Raw genomic sequence first — 16,036 nt, 5'->3', positions numbered from 1 at the left:
GAAACTCTTCAGTGTGATGCAATCCCAGGACTCTAGCATTCACTCAATGAGACCAAAGGATAATATTCCTAGGAGAGGATCAATAACTGTGTGCATATGATCATATAAAATTATGCTTATTGAAATGAACTCCAAGAAATGGAAACAAGAGGGGTTTTTTGTTATTTTGCTTTTTTCCCTCCTTTGTCGCTATTTTTTTTTAAATTTCTGTACCTTTTGTCTTGTATGTTTATCTGTTTGGAGTAGGTAAGGGGGAGCACAGAAATGGTGGAACAAAGGGTAAACAAATGCAGCAGTGATATTCTCTAGAGACCATGTTGAAAATGAACTATACACTTGTGAGAGAAAAGGGTTGGGAGGGAGAAAATGAGGGAAGAGGTGACACTGTTCAAAAAGCAATGTATTCATTTCTGACTTATGTAACTATAACTCCCTCTGTATATCACTTTTACATTTTTTTAAGTAACTAAGGTCTTGTATCAGCTAGGTTTTGCTAGTCTGAGTTGGCCCAGCTGGCATTGAGTGGTCCAGGATGATCTCCACCTGAAGGAGCAGCTATAGGCACCTAGGCCATAGGCTGGTTGGCTAGAGACAATGGTCCAATCCACATGTCTCCTAACATGTAATAGGCTTCTTCATAGACTTCAAAGAAAGATAAAACTAGGAAAGACCAAAGTACATGAATTTTTTTCAAGTTTTTGCTAATTGTTCTTTTAGCCATTGTAAGTATCATGGACAAGCTCAAAGATATAAGTTGGGGCAACTATCCAAGACATGGAGATATTTAGAGAAGAATCTGTGGTCATGCCCTCACACCATTTTAGAACAAGTGAAAAGCTACAGTAATTTACCCAAACTTGCAAAATCAGGTAGAGGCAATGCTTGGACCCAGACTCAGGCCTTATAATTCCCCTTCTACAATACCATGAATCCTTTTTAAATTTTCAAGGTTAGGGCTAGATTCCCTTTAAAGCCTATTTTAGAGGTATTAGAAATAGTGAAATTTCCAAAAGGTTTCAATGAGAGGATTTTTACTTTAGGTACTGAGAAGAATCAATTTCCTTATTTTGAAGAATAATTAGGTGAGGTTCCCCAGGCTTACTCCACCCAACCAGTCAATCTCTTTGACTTGCTCTCTTGATCTCTCTCTGAATTGCTGAACATCAGCCTTGGTGTGAGAGAAATAGAATTACTGCCTGAGTTACTGTTGGACACCCTCTCCTTCTGGTCAAGGGAGGAAGACTTAGATAATTGGTTCTATTAAACACATTGATGATTTGGTGTCCCTTCAAACTGGATCCTGGAAAATAAGACCGAAGTAATCACCACTCTGTTTCTCTTGCCAGATTAGAGAAAGCACAACTTGAAGACTCACTAATCATCCATACTTACTAAGCTGTTTACTCAGAATTCAATTTTCAAGTGAGGCTGAGTTCCTGTGGGGCCAGAGCAAGGACTAAAGCCCCCTGGTGGCCACCCTTGTCTGTCCATTACAACTCTTGGCAAACTAACTCTGGCTTCTAATGTGAATATCCAGAGATAATTCCATCCAGTTTCCTCCTGGGAAGGCTGGCCACACTCTTGAAGGGATCTGTTGAAGTGTTCCTTTTATACAAGCTCTCCCTTAGCCCCAGAAGAATTCTGGAAAATATAATTTCTTTCTCTCCTTCTGTTTGTTGGGTTGTTTTAACTGATAGGGGATGACTTTTGGGGTCAACTTGGTTTCTTCAGCCTTGCAAAAATACTCCATATATGTTAGACTGATCGAATAATTTGAGTTTTATTTTATTTCATTCTTTAGCCTAACAGAGCATAAAGAAAATAGCTCCTGGAAAGCTACTCCCCTTAGTTTTCTTTGCTGGTAACAGAGAAATGTGCAACTTGAAGAATCACTAATAATCCAGAGTTTCGAGATGAAAGCGGTTTATAAAAGTATTCAAAGAAGCACAGTGAGTGTTGACTTCTACTTTGTCAGCTGTCTCCAAGAGCTTTCATAAGGAAAGCTGTGTAGGGGTGAGTGGCCTCTACCCCCACAAAGCCAGCATCCTGCCCAAACGTAGTAAGTTGACCATCCTTCATCTCTTCTAAAGCATCGCCTAAGATCATAAGCAAGGTCACTCCCATGCCCTAAAGTAAACATCCTCACGGTACAATCTGCCATCATTAGTGAGAGATTCCTCGGCTATTAGTCAGACTTTCAACTAGAGGCTCCAGTTGGTTCCCAACCAAGACTGAGACACTCCTGCATTCTTGAAACATGATGTGCCTATGCTGCTAGCTCCCAGAGGTGTCTTCGGAGTCCCTGAACAATGATTGAAGCACATGTCTGGCCATTTCCTTCCTGTCAGAAATAGTTCCTAAAAGTACATTTCATTTTTGTGCTTATTATAATGCAGGGTCATTGATTGTTGCTGTGTTCTTGCCGAATGAAGGGATGTGATTGTGTCCTGTCACATATACTCAAAGTGAGCACACATGGCCAACCTTACCATCCAGGCTTTTAGTATTAGTCCTGAGCACTGAGAGAACAAGTGTGTCCTCTGGAGAGAGCTGATTTTTCTTAAATATCAGAAATTCATTTTACTCATTCTTCTGCGTTTCTCTTCCTAGGAATTCTTGCTCCTTAATCATGTGTAAAGAGAATCAATGTGCCCTATCTCCTTTTATCTCCCCAAATAGAGAACTTTTGCTCTTCCCTTTGAAATCTCACCAGTGGCATTCCTGAACTTATTTTCAGATGTGTGGAAGTTTTCCAGACAAAACTGATGCCCAAAACAGATAAAGCTTACACACACACACACACACACACACACACACACACACACACACACACACACACACACACACACACACACACACACACACACACACACACACACACACACACACACACACACACACACACACACATGCGCCCAGGACATTTATCATGGGTAGAAGAAAACTGTTTTAATATAGAAGAATAGCCATATGCCTGGGTGCAGTATGGCTTCTTTTAATCTGGAGAAAGGAAACAAGCATTGTTGATAATAATGTACAGATGTCCAGCTCCAAATAAGGACATATTGCTAATTAACTATATTGTTAATATGTTTCAAGGAGAGAGACTGCAGTGACGTTAATTATAATCTCTGTTGTTTGTTGTTCAAAGACTATGAGGCGGAATGCATTGCTAATAATATCTTCTTTAATATCTTCACTAGAAGATGTCTGATTTTTTTTTTGTTAGAGTCCCACATAAAAGCCACATTAGAGGTAATGAGGCCTATAGCCTGAGCCTAATTAAAACAAAATCTAACAAGGCCCATAGCCATCATTATCATCAACTAATACTTATTGGGTTCCCTCTGAGCTCATGGAATTGGGGGATGCGGTGTTCAGAGATTGCAGATACAGCCTTTTCTATGCCCTGCAGGAGTTTGCCATCCAGTCTGCCTCCAAGAAGTCTGCCTTGTTGTGTTAATCTGGGAAAAGTCATCACAGCCTTAAAAAGAAAAAGGACTTATTCTGTCCTAGTCAGCTATAATTTGTTACCTCTTCTATAATTTGTTGCCTCTTCTGAAATCTCTGGAATGGTCAAACCAGTCCTTCTATGCTGGCCTTGGATATTTGCAGAAGAGGGCAAGTGGCTACTTGCAGAATGGAATGACAATACTTAGCAGAGTTTTCCCAAATGTGGATCCATCACCCATTTCTATATCTATGTGGTACCCAACTATGTGGTCATTTTAATTTGTCTTGCAGCCTAGATACCCAACAAGCCTCTTTCTCTACCATGTTCCTATCCCTGTGCCAAGTACTAGCTGGAAACTCTGGCCATCCTGACCACTCTGACCCTTAATGTGGTTGTGGTAATCCACCTTGGTCACAAGAACAGCCACAATGTGCAGTTGGATAAGCCCAGACCAGTGATGTACTCAGCCTAAAAAGGGCATAAATGGCTGCCTGTGGTGGTTCAAGTCTGTAATCCTAGCTACTTGGGATGTAGAGATTGGGAGATTGCAGTTTGAGGCCACCACAGACATAAAAGTTCATAAGATTGCATCTCAACCAATGACTGGGTACATATATACCTGTTATCCCAGCTATCAGGGGAGCACAGTGGCACACACTTGTCATCCTCAGTGACATAAGGAAGCACACATAGGAAGATCACAGCCCAGGCATAAAGCAAGATCCTACCTAGAAAATAACTAAGGCCAAAGGGAGCTGAAGGAGCGGCTCAAGTGTCACTCTGCCACTTCAGGAAAGGATTTGTTGGCTATTGAAGCTGCAGGATAAAATAAGGATGACCACAAATTAGTGAGAGGGAAAAATCAAGACGTGGAAATGGGTGATGGGAAAACTCTGCTAAGTATTGTCATCCCATCTTTCAAATAACCACTTGCCCTATTCCACAAACCATCAGGGCTGGTTTGACCCTCCCAGAGACTTCAGCTAGTCACAACTTATATAGCTGGCTATGAACTTGTAGAAGGAAGTTGTACAGTATGTTCTCTAAGGAAAAAGGTCTTTCTCTCAGGAGAAAGGTCTTTTCTTGTGTCGTTAATGGGTCCATCTGTTGTCTTCCTTCTTAACCATTACCAAAATAATGGCTGCTCCCAAGCATTGTTATTGCTTGGATAAAATGAAGTTTTATTTTCATTTGTAAATACCCCCATGATTTCCAGTTTCTGAACAATTTTGGGGTCCTGGCATCTCAGGGAGCCAAGGTTCCCAGTTAACTATGTTGTACAAGAGGTCCAAGAGTGATCCAGCTATTCATAAATTGGGATTTGTATTTCTTTATTACTCCCGTCATCTAAATACCTTCATAATACTGGGCTGGTGTTAGGGGGCAGGGTTTGGGAAGAGATGGAGCAATGTTGCAATTGTATGCATAACTCAAGCCAAAACATACTCAAGCCCCAGTCCTCTGACTATTCCCGGCAGAAGCACTTGTGGCCTAAATTACCCAGCCAATACCCTAAGTCTGAACTCCTGTTTTATTGCACAGACACAACACAACTGACTTATCTTGTCCATCCTGCTCAGATGGTATGGGACACTCATTATCCTCTCTGCTTTTCATGGAGGTTCATTAATCCCTAAAACATTCCGGATTGTTCACTTGCTTGTCACTCTAGGGTAGCGGATTTCCAAGAAGGAAAAAGGAGTCTGCTCGAGAAATCAGATTCAATCCCTGTTTGTCCAGATATCTAAACAAAATATTGCACAGCAGCAAAAATTCATTTTCTAAAATAGGCTTTAGTAATAGAAAAAATACTTCATTTAGGAGAAAGAAGGGCTCCATTTTTAACCCAATAATATGTCTCATTTGCTACAATGATGTTAAGGCTTGAGCTACAGAATCCCTCAAGAATTTGGAGAACATATACTAGGGTACCTTCTTGGATTTGGATTTGTGAGTCCTGAACAAGAAATTCTCCAAACGAATCCTTTAGACATTGTTGAAGAGGTTAAATTTTGGATATCCAGGAATGAAAGCAAGAAAACAAGTGCAGTCAGTTATCTTTCAGGTGGGGAATATAGAGGATAGAGAGGTCTTAGGCTGAAGAAAGATGTAGAATTCTCTTTCTATCTATTTACCTATCGAAATCTGCTGGACTCAAAGTCTAGGAATGATGCATTGGGCTTTGGTGTATTGAGCAATGCCTCTGAATGCCAGGGCAACTCCCTCTGCAAGGATGTGCCAAGACACAAAACCATGGCAGAGAGGTGGCTGGAAAGGTGAACAAAGACAATGCCTCGGGCTACATCTCCTGAGCAAAATGGAAAGGCAAGCAAAAACATGAAGCGTGGCCAGCTTTGCCTTGTCATTGCATGTTTTAAAGAGGAGGCAGACACGATCTCTGGCCAGTCCTCTAGGCCTCTTCAAAGCATTCACAAGGTGAGCTGACTAGGTTTTATCCTTGATCTGTTCTTGACCTTGGTCACCCAGAGCCATGAGTGTTTTGATAGCTGATAGAACCATTTGGCTGGGTTGAAGGCACTGCGGTGGGGGCAGGGAGTATATGTGGAGACAGTGTACTGGGATAGAACTCCCAGACCCCAAAATGGGCCCAAGAATAACAAGAGCATTAACCACTGACACAAATGCTGGTGAAATTCTATCTCCACATTCTCTTCTACCAGTAAACATGAAAATGCCATCCTTGAAGGAACGGTAGATGCCTCCACTGAGAGATTCAGGGAGAGCAGGGGGAGCGAGCAGGGGGAGCGAGCAGAGGGGACAGCTGCTTTGAGGAAGGAGCCCAACAACTTCTACACTTCAATAACTAGTAAAGCACGTCTCGATGATAAGAATATAGAAGTATTTTTCACTAGCTTTAAAATTTGGGTTTTAGCCCTTTAGGAAATCAAGACAAGACATTTTAAGATGCCTTTTTTTAACCCCCCCCCCTTTTTTTTTGGTCAGGCATGGTGCTTGAACTCTGGGTCTGGGCACTGTCCCTCAGCTTATAGTGCTACTTCCAGTTTTCTGGTGGTTTATTAGAGAAAAGAGTCTCACAGACTTTCCTGCCTACGCTGGCTTTGAATGGCGATCCTCAGATCTCAGCCTCCTGAGTAGTTAGGATTACAGGTGTGAGCTACTGGTGCCCGGCTTCTTTAATCCCTTTTAAGGACAAACTCTCCCATTATCTTCATCATCTTCTCAATGTGGTTCTTCACTATCTACAAGCCTCTTGGCTGTTCTCATCCTCCATATCTAAGTTAATTCCTACTGTACTAGCACTCCTTACTGTTTATTACATTAGCTAAAATATCCTTCCCCCAGCTCATTGCAGGATGCCTTCTTCCCTCATTCAGACTTTGTCTTAGAAATTTCTATCTCAGGGAGATTTTTTCTCTGTCTGCCTATCTACTGTTTTCTATGTCATTTTGTCTTTGCTTCATTCTTAGCAGTCACTAGTTTCTAATCTGATCTAATTTTATTTAACTGTCTTTTATTTATTTCTCCTAAGTAGATGTACACTCTAAAAGAGCAGGTCGGATGTCTGCCATATCCATTGATACCTCTCCTGTGCCTCGCATTTATGTATTGGATGGATGGACAGATGGATGGATGGATTAACATAGAAGGGTAGGCAGACGGATGGATGAATAGCTAGATGGGCAGCTATGAATAGATACATGGACAGAGGAATGGAGTGGATGGAGGGAAAGATGGATGGGTGGGTAGATGGACATATAGATAAATGAATTGATGAATGGTGAGACAAATGAGTGCATGGATATAATCAACAGTTTGCCTTAAGTTTTTACCTAATTTTGTCCTATTTTTCTCCTCATTACCCACATTTTAAAAAAGCAAATGAACACTAAGACTGTAACAAAATCCAAGATGGTTAATTGGTTGAAGCTGTAAGGAAGAAACTATAATTTGGTTCCAGTTTTAAATGAGCAGCTATTCTCCTTCAAAATAGCCCCTTCATTTTGATGTACTTTTGTGCTTAGAAAAATAGTACAAAACTCATTAACACTGAAAAAAAAATTCCTGCATAGAAAACTGGGAGAAGTTTCCTGATAATTTGGCTTTCTAAAGATAGAGAAACTAAACCATATGATAGCCAACTGAGTTGGGGTACTATGCTGGCTTAATCCAGCCACTGGAATTCCCCTTGCTCCAGACCTCAACACAGAGTTAAGAGGCAATTTAAATCATGTGCCTCCTACTTAATGCTCATCTGCTTATGTGTTTGTTTTAGAATAACCTCAACCTGGAGAGTGACTCTGCATCAGAAACCAGCTTTTCTGTCTCCAAAGAATCACCAGGAGGGCATCCGGACCACCAGGCTGCACATCCACCATTCCCCAGACAGCGATTCTCCCAAGAGACTGGGCACCCTTCATTGCAGAGAGATGGCCCCAGACCCTTTCTCCTTGACCTGCCAAACTTTCCAGATCTTTCCAAAGCGGATATCAACGGGCAAAATCCAAACATTCAGGTATTTCTTGGCTGCTGATTCTTATTTCCTGATCTTGTGACAGTGGAAATCTTAGCTCTGTTTTCTTCTTCATTCTGTAATAATTCCTGTTTCTGGTCATGTTATCCATTAGAATAGTCATGGCTCTCAATGCAACTCCCTTGATTATGAGGCGTACTACTCTTCTACAGATCACTGAAAGAAAAGAAATAACTACTAATTAAAGTATGACGTAGTAAAGATGATAAGGCCTCTGATTTCAGAGATGTTGGAAGGGCCAAATGAAGCAAAATAACACATCCTAACATGGATACAATGTGGTAGCTGTAGAGAAGGGCCAGTGTAGCTTATGAATAGACTAGGCAAAGCACAGTATAACCTCAAAGCACTCAGGGAGGCACTTCCTCTTGGTGCCTCTCTAGCTCACCTCTAACAGTAGAAATTCATTCAGGAAAAGAGAGCCTTCAATTACCCTCAAATGTAAAGGCCTGACAAAAAACGTTTGGTAAGCAGAAGCAATGTAAGAATGGAAAGTTCCTAAGAGAGTGATAAATACATCTTATTAAAATTGGATTGGGTAAAGCACAGAAAAATGGTAAGTGAGGGAAAGGCTGCCTGAAATTGCAAAGAATATCAGCCATCCACACTGAAATAGCCCAGCATTTTTTATAATGCAGTCGTTGACCTGATTTGACTCTCCAAACACCCTCACGAAGGAGACAAAGCCAGTGTCATTTTTCCAATATCATAAATAATGCAGCAGGTACTTGGGAAGTTGCTATTTGGTTTATCCAAGGTTACCTGGCTAGTTAACAGTAGTTCTGGGCTCAAATTCAGGCTCTCAGGAATGTTCACAACCAATCTGTGTTCCACTTCTAATTATTTATTTATTTTGCACTCATCCTGGGCCTTGAACTCTGGGTTTGGGTGCTGTCCTCAGCTTTTTTTGCTCAAGGTTAGCACTCTACCACTTGAGGCACAGCTCCACTTCCAACTTTTTGATAGTTTAATTATAGATAAGAGTCTCACTGATTTTCCTGCCTTTGCTGGCTTTGAACCATGATTTTCAGCTCTCATACTCCTGAATAGCTAGGGTTAATTTTGAATCTTGCTCATACCATTTTCTGTTCTTTCCCAAAAATGGTCCCCCTGATGGCTGAGAAGTTCTCTCCCTCATTGGGAGACCAAGACTTTTTCTCCAGAGACTCTCTAGAAACTAACCACCAGACTGTCTGATAAAGAACAATAGATCCACTTGGGAGAGGGGCAAAAGGAGAGAGAGAGAGAGAGAGAGAGAGAGAGAGAGAGAGAGAGAGAGAGAGAGAGAGAGAGAGAGAGAGAGAGAGAGAGAGAGAGAGAGAGAGAGAGAGGAGGGAGGGAGGGAGGGAGAGGGAGAGAGAGAGAGAGAGAGAGAGAGAGAGAGCGAGAGAGAGAGAGAGAGAGATCTGTGCCACAGCTCAACATTTATCCCTAGCATGGATTTCTCTATGGGAACTAATTTATCATTGTTTATAGATTTTATGGCTTTAAGACCAGACAATCCTCACCCTAAAAAAACAATCTCCTTATGGCTAGCATTTTCCCCCAGAGGTAGGAAAGATCATTGGAAGACTCAATAATAAAGACTGAACTATTTAAGTAGTAGATTTAAGACTTGCAAATGTAAAGTTACAGGAAAATGCCAAGACACTGGTGAAGGAAAGCTATGGGCTCAAATGTCTTCTTATTGAAAAGTTACCAGGTACCTTATGCTCCCTCTTGTTACAAACTAGTTTTCAGGACAAAACTGCTCAGATAAATCTATTAGTCTAGAAATGCCCTGGGTAGAGACCCAGACTCCACTTAGGCCTTTTAAAATCATTATGTAAATATTCAGAAGGGCTATTGGGATCCCCAGAGCTGAGAATCCCAGGTTACTTTTCCAGAGAAAAAGAAAAGGAAAGGGCAGCCAGGAATGGTGAGCCCTCCACAGCCCCATGCAATGGATATGTGCATGATCTCGGTGGAGCAGCCAAGCTGTGATATTTAGTTGAATGGGAAGTAAGGGATGCTTGGGAACAGTTTCATGGGGAGGAGGAGGGAGGGCTGTCTGAGTTTCCGGGTATGGAAAGAACTAGAGTGAGGTAAGGGAACAGAGAATAACTAAGTTATGAGAAGCTCCACCCCCACCCCACCATGGGCCATGAATTCTTGCAACATGGGATTTTCTCTGGCCAAAAAATAAAAACAAAAACAAACTCGTTGGACTTTGTAGAACATAGCTTCCTCTTAACAGTATAACTATGAGGAGAAATCATCTGCCCTCATACCCTTGGAGACCCTGATCTACAAATTTCTCTGAACTTTCTAACAGGTGAATGTCACAATCCACACTTGGTTCTTACTTTGTTCTATCAGATCCCAGCTGTACAGGCACAGGATCAAGAAGTTTGTCTCCAAGGCTCTACTTCCAAGAGGCATTATTGGATGGGAAGAGCGTGAAACACCCAAAGAGACTAAGCCAAAACTGCTCTTTTTGCCCTAGTCATTTGTCCTATTTCTTCTTTAAGCCATCCCTGTGTCTGTGAATCTTCCACAGGCAGTTTGGGCAGGTGGGCCAATCAATGTTTGGTTGATCTGGTGGCATGTTGACCCTAAAGCCAGTCTGCATTACTGGCCCTCTGTTTCCAGAAGACTACAAAAGCTTAACCACTCAGAAAGATGTTCAAACAAAGAACAAAGCAATGTCTGCTCCCTGAGTACCCCTAGCTTATGTCTGTGTGTTCGTAGGAGTACACACTCCCACATGCATAGCATTACCTGCTACAGCCCCATGCACCACTGCACTTAAGTAAATCAGTTCCTTGGTGGTCCTTTAAGACATGAGATGCTTCCTAAAACGGAGTGATAGTTTCCATGTTGGCAGACATCACCACTTCCTTAGAGCGCTACTCTTTTGTTGGAATTCACTGGTTTGACACAGGGCCAGTTCAATCAAGCAGACAGCTCCCCCACTGGTCACTGCAGGCCCCCTCAATGCATCTGACTCCATGGGTAGTGGAGTGAAGACAGGTGAGGGGGGATATCAGTGTTGGGAGGGGGGCTTCCACTGCCAGTGCCTCTGCCTTATTTGCAACCCCAACCCCAGCAAACTGCCCATGCTGCATCTCATCTATCCCTAGCTGGAGCCAAGGAATTGAAGAAGAATTTTTATGCCCCTGTCTCTGAACCCCACTCCACCGCCACTCTAAGTTCTGAAGGGTGTTCCATGCCCTAGGGCTGGATCTTTCTGTCTCTTCCATTAAAAAACAAAAACAAAAACAAAACAAAACAGCCTGTACCTCTCCAAAGGGACGTTGCTGAACCTCTTCAGAGTGCCATGTCTCTTAGGCTGTGCTCCTATTGAGCACAGCCCCATGAGTCAACCAGTCTCCATTTCAAGCAAATCAAACTCTCTATTTCAAAACTAGCTTCAGGCTGTGGAAGTCAGTGGTGGAGAGGGAGCAATAATGCATAAAAGAGAAAAAAATGGTCTCATACTTCTGAACTGAATCTCCAGGCTAAATTGCAAACAATGCAAAAAGTTGCAGTTCAGAAATCTTTCAGGAAAGAAAGTAAATCCCCCAGGACAAGTTAGACTTGAATTTTAGTATCCTTGGCTGAGGTTTGGGGTCTTCAGCTGATGGTCAGATAGCAAAAAACAAAAATCTCTAAAGCAAACTCATTATAAGGCTAACTGAATCAATTCATTACTACAGTAGCTATTCACAACCAAATATTTCTCTTTCTGGATCAAACTAAGGTTAGTATTCATTTCAACCAATATGTTTATTTCTTTTCTCTCATCAAGAGAGGGACTTAAAAACAGCCCTCTCCTCTCTTGCACAAAATTATCTACATAATTGTATCTTGGGTGCCACAAGATACAATCAGAGCACAGAAATGGTGGACAAAGGGTAAACTAATTCAGCAGAGATACAGTGACTAAACACCATGTCAAAAATAAACTATACAACTTGTGGAAGAGAGAGAGTCAGAAGGGGAGAAAATGAGGGAAGAGGTGACACTGTTCAAAAAAGAAATATACTCACTACCTGACTTATGTAACTGCATCCCCTCTGTACATCACTTTTTATGATAATTTTTTTAAGATACAGAGATGCTCACCAGGGCTAGAAATAGCATACATGCTTCTCCTTCCGATTTCCCATCTTCCTTCATCTTGAAAATACTTTAGGAATGGTCAGTCTGACTAGATAAAAGCCAAGACATGTTTGTACCAAAGATCCAGACACACACACCCATGGCGACAAATCTGTACAGCTCAGATTTCTCCAGGCACTACTGTTGATGACATGAACTATACACAATGAGAGTCATTTGTGTCTGAGATCTAACACCACAAGTAAGTCAGCCAGATTTGGGGTCTTTGGCCTCATTCAGGTTCTTTGAATTCTCTGCTTCTCAGTTTCCTTGTTTTTAAAGTTGGAAGCATAATAGCACCTACCATTACTTATGTCATATAAATCCATGCTTCTATACCACTAATGATGAGGATTAAATGAGACCATCCATATGAAGCACCTAGCACAGGGCTATGTATATGGTGAGAACCTCAGATAGATAATGACTGGATGAAGATGACAGAGAAACGTTTAAGTAATTGGGAATTATTTTAGAAATAGAACACTTAGCAGGTCCCAGTGGCTCACAACTGTAATTCTAGCTACTTGGGAGACTGAGATTGGGAAAATTGGAGTTTCAGGCCAGCCCAGGCAGAAAAGTCTACAGAAAGACCCTGGATACGATGGTGTGACCCTGTCATCCTACCTGTGACAGAAAGCCTGAAATACATGGGTTATGGTCCATGCACGTGTTTGGGCACAAAGAGTAACACAGCATACAGAAAGGCTGCAAGGTGTAGCATGGTGATAGAATATTTCTTTAGCAAGCATACAGCCCTAAGTTTAAACCTCAGCATTACCCCTTGCCCCCACAAACACAGTTTTGTATTTGCTTTGTTTTTATGTCAGTACCATGGTTCCAAGCCAGAGGTTCATACTTTTGCTTGGCTCTCTTGCTCTCTGCTGACACTCTACCACTTGAGCCATCCCTCCAGGACTGCTTTTTGTTGACTAATTGGAGATGGAGTCTGATAGACTTTTCTGCCATGCTTGTCTTTGAACAGCAATCCTCAGATCTCAGCCTCCTCAGTAGCTAGGTACAGGTGTGAGACACTGGCACCTGCTTAAGACTTAGTTGTTGACAAGCTCTACGATTTCTTTGCTGCTTAACTTGGGAACTTGACCTCTGTAGGCCAGTTTTCTATGCCTGAAAATTGGATCTAAATTGTAGAGAACAAGCAGTAATGTTTGGACAAGCATCTTGAAGCATTAACCACAATTATCTAGGGCTGCCACAGTTGTTTTTAGAGCATCTTGCCAGAGACAAGAAAATATTTTCCTGATTCATTTTGTGTTCTTTCTGTTGTAGTTGCTTTGGAAGGGGAGGGGTAGCAAAAAAACTTTGCTGCAAACATGTCCCTAGATGTTCTACACTCCTGAGGAATTTTTTTTTTCATCTCTAAGAAATGCTGACTCTTCTTGTCCAGTCTCCACAGCTCACAGGGCTTAGAAAACCAATGAGAGAAGACTCTTCGAGGTTCTGAATGACCTTCTTTGCTCCCATATTTCCCGTGGCATTGGTTCATTGGTTAATAACACTGAGAATTATCTTAGTTTTGCTATGGAAAATCTTTTACAGAGCAACAGTGAAAAGTTTGCTTTATATGTAAGTTTTAAATATTAAGAAAAGAAAGCTGACTAAGGTATCTAATGTTGGGCAGAATTCTCCAAATTGGCAGACTTTACATTCACTATTTTAGGAGCTTGAGGAGATTCTGACAGAAGCTGGTCCTGGAACTTCTTTTGCAAGAGTTCCTTTTCTTTTATTAAGTATACCAAGATAATTTAATTACATGTATGTATTAAAGATGAAAAAGGATAGAGAGATCTAGAGCTAGTGTCAGCTTGGAAATTTCCCATGTTCAGTCCACATATCCAGCTCTGACACATAGATTACTCTTCCAGGCATCTTTGGGAAAAGGGGAAAAAAAAGTGGAGGGGTAGCCCATGTAAATAGAATGAGAACAACAGGAAATATAAAACTAATCCCTACCATTTGAGAAGTCATTTATTGTGCTCATTAAGTCTTTTTAATTGGATGCCTATGAAATTTCAGTTTCAAGATTAGATTGCTTCTTCTGATAACATTATGAGCTTCCCACATTGTTAACTGTAGGGAAGGGTGGGTCCTAAGATTTGTTTATTTTTTGTTTTGTTTTGTGATTCATTTGGAGCAGTGGCAAGAAATTAAAGGGGAAAAAGAAACCTCTCAGCAGTTGAGATTTAGTCATTGATATCGTTTTTTTTTTTTTTTGAGTAAATTTGTATGTTGCTACTCATTGCCTGGCCAGCTAAGAAATCTATTTTGTTTGGATCTGAGCAGCAATTTAGGAAGGAAAAAAAAATCGTATTGACGGTAATAGCTTGAAACATGGAATTGTTTTTATTCCCAGCTTGGAGAAATTGCAGGGCACGTTTTTTGTTTAAGCAATCCTTTTGACTCCAGACTGAATACAAATGGAATACCAAAGCTGTTGGGCACATTCTCCCTTATCTACAACTCAGAGACTGATTTCATTACCATAATTGCAGGCTTGCCTAGCTCTTGGCAGCCTCTCCCCTCCAAGACCCTTAATAGCCTTGCAGAAGATTGTAGCAGCTCAGTGGTTCTCTGTAGCCAGAAGGGGACAGAGCCACAGAGAAAGGTTATGACTCCAAAGGCTCGTTATTGCCTCTCCTGGCACTGGCTGTTCCCATACCACTATACTCTTATACTCTATCTCCCCTTCTCCTTCCAAAGTTCCATGTGGGTCCCAGTCATAATTACTCTCCAATAATCATTCATCATAGTAAACAGCAATAATATAAGACTTCTTTTGGAGGATTGATTGAAAGCTTCATAAGTTATTTACAAATATGCAAGTGACACCAACAAGACTAGGGTAATGGTGGTGATGTGAGGTAAAATGGATAATGCTTTTCTGGGAATCCCACAACAAGGGAGAAAGATGTATCTGGCCTGCCACAGTCTGAGTAGACTCTAGGATTGAAGTCTACTCTCTTGACCCTGGCTTGGAACTCAAGAAACCACAACCTAGGATTAGCATTCACTGGGTACCTTACTTTAAGTGTCAAACTGAGCAAGACTCAAACCTGTCTGTTCCACAAAAGGAAGATGTTTGTCTCAGAGATGGGCACTCCCCAGAGTAACTTGGCAGAGCATCTAGCATCGCTTCAGATGTCAGGTCAGGGCAAAACTGAGAATGCATCTGCCCAGTACATCTTGCGTTGATTACTTGGAGCTCATGTTTCTGATTCATTTGCACGTAATTCATCCAGGGGTGTTGCAAGAGCAATGTGATGGCCAAAGGAACCCAATGAGTCTTTTACTACATTTTTTAAACAAGTTTCTCTATGTTGATTATCTCTGAAAGCCAAGAGGCTGCATTCTTCCAGCCTTATGACAGACTTCAAAAGTAGGCTTTGCCACTCCAAGGAACAAGTTTTAACCTTAACTCTGAGACATCTGCTTTGACCATGAGTCTGGGTCTGGACTATGCAAAGAGTAAAAAATCATAGCAGAGAAAGCCTGGTCTTAAGGGTTTCACATCTTTCCATACCCTGTGGCATCTAGACTACCTCAAGAACCCGATTATTCCCTCAGGCTCAGGAAGGAACCATACTTCTGTTACCTACTTTTTGGAAGGTAATGTAGCAAGTTGGTAAGATCATGGTCTCTGGAGCCAGACTCCCCACATCTCTGTCAATTACTCACTCTGTGACATTAGATAAGCTGTTAGTGTTGGTATATGTCCTTGTTATAAAAAGGTATCCATTGCTATATAGCAACCACCCAAAACTTCTTAGCCTACATCCATGACTATTGGATTATTCATGGTCTTATGGGTCAGAAATCTGGTTCCAGATGGTATCACTGGTGGTGGTAATTTAGCTCGAATTAAAGGATCCAAGATGGCCCTAGTAGCATGACTGGGGCCTGACTGA

General features: G+C 41.5%; 1 protein-coding gene across 1 annotated transcript in view; it reads left to right on the top strand.

Moving 5' to 3' along the window:
• Nucleotides 1-16,036, top strand: part of Ism1 (isthmin 1) — a 70,417-nt gene that overhangs the window by 34,782 nt on the left and 19,599 nt on the right. The window contains exon 2 of the mRNA XM_070006736.1: nt 7,710-7,949. Within this exon, the coding sequence (XP_069862837.1) occupies nt 7,710-7,949 (240 nt within the window). The remainder of the gene's footprint in view (nt 1-7,709; nt 7,950-16,036) is intronic.

Source organism: Dipodomys merriami, unplaced genomic scaffold (genome assembly GCF_024711535.1).
Source record: "Dipodomys merriami isolate MVZ:Mamm:240054 unplaced genomic scaffold, mDipMer1.0.p SCAF_7, whole genome shotgun sequence".
Taxonomy (NCBI): domain Eukaryota; kingdom Metazoa; phylum Chordata; class Mammalia; order Rodentia; family Heteromyidae; genus Dipodomys; species Dipodomys merriami.
The sequence above is the reverse complement of the archived record's forward strand: the minus strand, read 5'-3'. Positions and strand labels throughout refer to the sequence as shown.